Source organism: Sturnira hondurensis, unplaced genomic scaffold, assembly GCF_014824575.4.
Source record: "Sturnira hondurensis isolate 20B ecotype Veracruz unplaced genomic scaffold, ASM1482457v3 Scaffold0004136, whole genome shotgun sequence".
Classification (NCBI taxonomy): Eukaryota; Metazoa; Chordata; class Mammalia; order Chiroptera; family Phyllostomidae; genus Sturnira; species Sturnira hondurensis.
Window position 1 is genome coordinate 5,004,999 of NW_028076767.1, and position 6,995 is coordinate 5,011,993.

At 52.7% G+C, this 6,995-nt stretch overlaps 1 protein-coding gene across 1 annotated transcript; it reads right to left on the bottom strand.

Annotated features, from left to right (window-relative positions):
- Window positions 1-388: 388 nt before the first annotated feature.
- On the bottom strand, window positions 389-5,182 carry FZD7 (frizzled class receptor 7). Its single transcript, XM_037043592.1, has one exon. It carries the CDS (start codon window positions 4,215-4,217, stop codon window positions 2,490-2,492), a length of 1,728 nt encoding a protein of 575 aa, XP_036899487.1. The 5' UTR covers window positions 4,218-5,182; the 3' UTR covers window positions 389-2,489.
- Window positions 5,183-6,995: the final 1,813 nt, after the last annotated feature.

Here is a 6,995-nt window from a genome sequence, read left to right on the forward strand (position 1 = left end):
TCTTCTAGTCCTCTTTCAGATAGGTACTTCACCTCTGAAGGGTAGTAATAATGTGGATCAGATAGCACCTCTTTAAAGGGGACACTTATTCTGTACCTTCAATAAGTTATCCAAAGCAGGATGTGAAAAGGCTTAGGGGAGTGTGTGGTGGGTGGTGTGGAGGGTGGCAGGAAGCAGCAACAACAGAAAAAAAAATTAAGGGACAATTAAAGCATTCATCACACCATATTTTAAAAGGCAAGGAAAAAAGACCTCACTAATATATCACCTCTTCCTCTTCCAGAGATCCATCCAGTGGTGTCTCTGCACACCTTGTTTCCATAACACAAAGTTTAGTTCTTTGGCTTAATGATATATAGGCACTGTAAACTAAATAATTGTTCACTCCGTATTTTAAAAAAATTTATTTGTGATCTGTACATGTGATAAAGTGGGGCTTCCTTGTAGACTTTTAAAGGCAAAACAAAATGAAAATCCAAAGTAAAAATGTATAAATACAATATATATTTTCTTACAAAAATGGGAGATTTACAAAATATACATACTGCACTTGTCTCTATTTTACAAATTTCACATGCAAGAGATACAACAAAAAATATCCTGAAAAACTGCATGGTGGGAGTTTAAAAAATTCTGACAAATAAGACAGTTTGGGAGGATTAAGAAACACAAGGTCAATGTTAACTTGAATATAAAAAGCAGCTCCACTCAACTGAACATTAGATTATACAAAATAACTTGTATTCCTGACAGTACCCTCTATGATTTAAACACGGTTTAAAACATTGTTTAAAAACTGTTTTAAGAAACAGGACAGTGTTGCAAGATGGCAGGGTGGTGTCAAAGCTGGGGAAGGCTGGCTCCCATGATTCTCTGCTCAGCTTTAGACCATTATGCAAAAGAATCAGAGTTCTGTCATAGAAAAAAAAGTACATGATTTAAGATTAATAAATTTAAATCAGCCAGCACATTTCAAAGAACTCCAGAATGACTTTGAAGTTTACCTTCTTTTAATGATTTTCCTTAAAACGGGGGGCCCACGATTTGAACTGTCCTCTTCATTCACTATCATTTCTGGAGGTCACCTCCCCACCCAGCCACACAAAGACAGGGTCAGCATACCCATGATGTTTTATAAGTAGATTTGTGGGACTACAGAAACAGGACAAAAAATTGTTTTTACTTTTTAAATGTAACTTTCCTGTATTATGGAGGCTGAGACATTATGCTCTTCCTTTTAGCTGGAAGGATTCAAACTGAAAAAAAAAAAAGAGAGAGAGAGAGAACCTAAATACAGGTTTATAGGAAGGAAAAAATAAAGGGAGAGATAACCCTAAACATTTTACAGCGCCCATTGGACCATGTGTTCTGAATTAAATTTATGTAAAACAAACAACAAAACCTTCTGCATTTCCTTGAACCAAGTCAGAACCTCTGACCCAATGGGGGTATGGACGCACAGGCCCTTTCACTTTTTCTTAAAAAGGAATGTTTATCTCAACCGAATTAACATCCAAAGAGACCTCAGATTTGCTCGATTTTGCCTATAAAAGTTGCTGTCTTCACAGTTATGCCTTTCCACAGAGAGACACTTTTGTTTCCTCTTTTGTTTCTCACAACAAAGACAAGGGGAAAAATGCATTCCTGCTTTGAAAAGCAACAAGTCATCACTTCTTTTCATAGTATTAAACCAAATAAAACACCCTTGTTTCTTTCTCCTGCCTTCCACAGAACATTTTAAAAATAGCAGAAATACCTACTACTCATCTCCTTTGCATCATCTCGAAAAGCTATCTTCTTTTCTTTTGCATCCTCACATTAGGATTCTAGGAGGCAGGCCTCCCAAGACTTCCAATGCTTATTTTACAAGACTTGAAAGGAGTGGTGGGGAGGGGCGAACCAGGCGGGAGGGGGCAGGGGAGGAGAGACTGTACTGTCTGACCCTGGAAATTAACCCATCTGGGCTCCAGTTTGGCCCCAGTGAAAAGAGATTATGGTTTGACCACCGCTTGACAAGGGCACCGCAGGGAGTCCTCCCTTTTTCCAACAAAGCAGCCACTGCAGACAGAGCTGTACCTTTCACCCGGGCCTCACAGGATTGAGGACAGGCCACTTGTCTTGCAGCAGGGGAATCGCTCACAGTCCCAGTTCAGTCGGATCTGGGAAGAACTCAGAGCCATCTTCTCTTCTCGAGAGGCCAGGTCGGTCCATACGGTACACGATAAACACCATCATTATTAGTTTCATTATCATTATCCCGCAAGTCTTTGCCAGAAGTCTTTTCACCCGAACCATCTTTCCACTCAGGCCTCCTGTCCAAGCCCACCCCTCGTCCCACGTCCACATTAAGTCTTCTCACTTCCAAGTCACCTCTCATCCGAGGGGGAGGGGGTTACAGAAATAAGCCCCCCACCCAGAAGTTCTTTCCCTACCTCGCCTTTCCCTCGGTTCGAGAGTGGAGGAAGGGAGGGTGGGGGAAGGGCCGGGGCTCATACCGCAGTCTCCCCCTTGCTGCTGTGGCTGAGTCTGTGGTAGAAGCGGCGCCAAGACTGCAGGGTCTTGCCGGACCAGATCCAGAAGCCAGTAGTGATGCCCACGATCATGGTCATCAGGTATTTGATCATGAAGACGGTGAAGTCGGGGCTCATGGGCGGGAAATGGCCGGGCGGGCAGGGCACTGCGTAGCTCTTGCACGTCTGTAGGAGCCAGGTGCGCTCCCAATGTTCGCGGAAGGCCTGCTCGTAGAAATAACAGGCCAGGACGATGGTAGCCGGCACGGTATAGAGAACGCTGAAGACGCCGATGCGTACCATGAGCTTCTCCAGTTTCTCGGTCTTGGTGCCGTCGTGCTTCATGATGGTGCGGATTCGGAAAAGCGACACGAAGCCAGCCAGCAGGAAGGACGTGCCGATGAAGAGGTAGACGAACAGGGGAGCCAGCACGAAGCCCCGCAGCGCGTCCACGCTGGACAGGCCCACGTAGCACACCCCGCTGAGCAGGTCCCCGTCCACCTGGCCCATGGCCAGGATGGTGATGGTCTTGACTGCAGGCACCGCCCACGCCGCCAGGTGGAAGTACTGCGAGTTGGCCTCGATGGCCTCGTGACCCCACTTCATGCCGGCAGCCAGGAACCAAGTGAGCGACAGGATGACCCACCAGATAGAGCTGGCCATGCCAAAAAAGTAGAGGACCATGAAGAGGATGGTGCAGCCCTCCTTCTTGGTGCCCTGCGCCACCGTGCGGTAGCCATCATCTGAGAAGCGCTCCACGCACACCGCTCGGTCCTCCAAGAGGAAGCCGGCCACGTGCGCCACCGCTACCATGAAATAGCAGCCCGACAGGAAGATGATGGGCCGCTCCGGGTAGCTGAAACGCCGCATGTCCACTAGATAGGTGAGAACAGTGAAGAGCGTGGAGGCGCAGCAAAGCACCGACCACACGCCCACCCAGAGGCGGGCGAAGCGCCTCTCTTCTTCTTTAAAGTACATGAGGCCGTTGGCGCGGCCAGGCTCGCACGGGGCCCCGCAGTCGCGCTCGCCCAGGAAGCGGTAGCCCAGGTAGGGAGGGACCTTGAGTTGGCGGGGGCAGGAAAAGGGAAAGGCGGTACGGCTCCTGCCGTCAGCAGCCCCCGGGGGCAGCGCGGTGAAGGGCAAGTCCGGCATGTAGGGCGCCGTGGGGTAGGCGGTAGGGCCGCCGCCCGGGCCCCCGGAGCCGTCGGACGTGTTTTGGCCCACGCAGATCTCGCCAGCACCGTGCACTGGGAAGTTCTCGCAGCGCAGTCGCTCTGGCCACTGGAAGCCGAACTTGTTCATGAGCGCTTCGCAGCCCTGGCGGGCTCGCTCGCACAGAGAGCGGCACGGCGGGATGGCCTTATCCAGCACGGTGCACACGGGTGCGTACATGGAACACAGGAAGAAGCGCAGCTCGGGAGAACACTGCACCTTCACCAGCGGGTAGAACTGGTGCACCTCGAGGCCCGCGTCCTCTTGGTTGGTGTGGCCCAGCAGGTTGGGCAGGATGGTCTGGTTGTAGGCGATGTCCGTGCACAGCGGGATGGAGATGAGCTGGCAGAAACCGTGGTCGGGCACCGAGATGCCCTTTTCTCCATGGTACGGCTGCCCCCTGGCACCCGCGGGCACGAGCGCGCCCAACAGCGCAAACACCAAGGTGCATAGGCCCACGAGAGAGCGCGGCATGGCCGCGCCGGGCCCCCGCATCACCAGTCGTGGGTGCAGCGGCGCTCTCAGCTGGAGAAGCGCGACTAGGCAGCTAAGAGAGGCTTGGATCCCGGGAGGCGCCACCGCGCCGGGCTCATGAGAGTCCTCCCGGCGCCGGGGCCGGGCCGTGGGCGGTGCAGAGACTAGGGCGCTGAGGCTGAGGTGCCTGCGCCGCGGGGGCGCCGCAGCCGCCTCCACCCTGCAGTCGCGCGGCCGCCGGGGGCCCAAACTCGTTGGCTTGGGCCAGGGGCGCCGCCTTCTCCTCCTACCGCGACGTAACGGTGCGGCTTTTTCCGCAGCGAGGAGCAACAAGCGTCTCCAGTTACTACCTTTGAAAGTTTGGCCAAGTCTTCCGACCCACAGCGCACAGAAACGCACGCGCCCCCCAAACCAAGTCCAGCCCCCCGCAGGGGAGAGCCCAGAGTAGCCGACTGCTAGCTGAGGCCACCGCCTAGGTTGTGCTGCTCCGCCTCCTCCCCTCCGTTTGCCGCCTCCTCCTTTTTCGTCTTCAACACTCCCCGCTCCTTCTTCAGCTCCAAAAGCTCGGTTCCAAGTTTCAGCCAAACGGCCGATTCTCGCTGAGTCGGGTGCGTGCCTTGGAACCAAGAGCTCAGCGAGTTCTTTTCGAAATCCAGTTGCACCGTGTCCGAAGCTGCGAGGTCCGAGTGCCCGCGGCCTGGGCCTGGCCTTTCCAGCCCCGCGAAGCCCTGGCCTGTGAGTCCCGGGGCCCACCGTCGCCGCCACCGCCGCCGGCCAGGAGAAAGCGCAGAGTAACGCCTCGGAGCCGCGCAACTCGCCAGAAGAAGCGTCGGGATCGCAGGGTTCCGGGCTGCCCCACCCCCTCCCCTCCCCCCATTCACAAACCACTCCGGGGGCGGGTCCTTGAGTTTCAGGGATGCCCAATAGCAGCGTTTGTTTTCTGTGTGGCCGCCTCTGGATTGGGTGGAAGTCGGAAGGGGCAGGCGAGGGAACCTGAGAGGCGGTGTCTGCAGCGCTCTGGGCGGATTCCTGAGGGGAGGGGCAGGGGGCTGGGAGAGAAAAGTTAGGAAAAACTTTTACCCTGAATTTGCTCAGAGGGGTGGGGGCAGGTATACGCACCAGAAAGGGGTTTACTTGAAAGATTTGTTTCTTTTCCGAGCGCACTATAATACACATTCCTGAATGGTGCATCGGGATAGACTTTTGCAGGGACAACCAAGCGGAGAATAACGCAGAGCCTGAGCAGACAGAGACGTGACCCGGAGTCACGTTAGCCCTACTTGGTCTGAAAATGCTGGGTTTCGCCGGGACTTTTAGGAATCCGGGTCCTAAATGTAGGCTTCGGTATGGGGCAAGAGCGGGTGCATCTCTCAGATCGCTTTTCTCTCCCCAGACCCAAACAGAGGACGAGAGGTTACAATCCCCTCTCACTCCCATTCCTGGTTGTAAAAAGGAGGAGGGGCCGCGTCCGAGGAGAAATCGGAGTCGGTTGGAGGGGGCCCACTTAGGCGGGAGGAAAAGCAGATCCTTCCTACGGGAGCACTGGGAGTGGGGGACCCCCCAGCCCCGGGACGCCCCAACCTTGCGCACAGCCCAGAGTATAGGGATCTGATGTAGCTTTAGTGAAGTTAGGAGAAAACTAAGTGTCGTGGCCGGGTTGGTGCAGTGAATGGTTATAATAGTAACCTGAGACCGAATGCAGAGGAACACTGTACGGTTTAAAGCAAGTCTTGAATTGCCTGTTTTCCCTAGTTCTTCGGGCGTGTGGTCATTTAGGACCCCATCTTCGTTGCATAAGCAATAATTGGATCCCTACTTGGAATATGGGTAGAAATGTTTTAGTACGTATTCGAAACCAGGGCATTTGCTAATTAAAGAGTTTTCAAAACACAAAGAGAGGGTATCCTTGTTCTCTCGTAGCGTTTTCTGAGTTTTCTGATTGGCAAGCGTTCTTTTGTTCCGTCAAATATTCGCCCCGCTCAAAGCACTGGGCGCTCGCGCGCGCGCGCTCTTAGATCACTCTCCTCGAGGTCAGAAGTGACAGCGGTCGGGGGCGCGGGTGCCTCTCCCCCTCGCGGGACAGCAAGGAATATCAGAAACTGCCATGCAGGAAAGACACATGTTGAGAAAGGAAAAATTCGTCCTCTTTCTTTGTCACACACGCACATGCACATACAGTCGCAGAGAAATTATATGCTTTAAAAAACGTGACTCCTGGCCGAGCCCTTCCTTCTGCCAGTCTCAGTTCCGAGCGCTGGAGCCCCGAGAGCTGGAGCCCCGAGAGGTTTCTGGTCAGGTTGCCTGTTTATAGCAGTTGCTGTCCCTGCCGCTGCCCTCGGGGAGCCTCTTCTCCAGCGGGGGGGAAAAAAACACTGACCCTGAAATCGGAGACAATTCACTGGGCTTCTTCCCTTCCACTGGAGATTTTGGTTTCCTCTGTTTTTCTTTTATTCTCTATTACTGAGAGTTACTGGGCATCTTTCCTTCCACTTCACAGTTCTTACTTGTTTCCCACTTTTGTTAATGGGTCTAGAGGGCTGAGTCAGTTGGGCCGATATAGGGCGTCAGACGCTCACATTCTCTATCGGGTCCTCAACGGGAGTCCTCATCACATTCTTCCAAAGCATCTTTTCCCTCTCCCAATCCGCGGCAGTATTTTAAATTTCTTTGCCAGGTTCTGCCTCAAGGTAATATGAAGGATTAATGATATTTGCTTTAAAAATGTTTCCTTCCTTGTATTTTTCTTAAGGGCGCCTCTTTTTCTTTCTGAATTTTTATTCGTATTGCCTACCATCGGGG

What these genes read in the sequence shown, in the direction of transcription:
- FZD7 (XM_037043592.1), bottom strand. Translation starts at nt 4,217, where the DNA reads ATGCGGGGGCCCGGCGCGGCCATGCCGCGCTCTCTCGTGGGCCTATGC.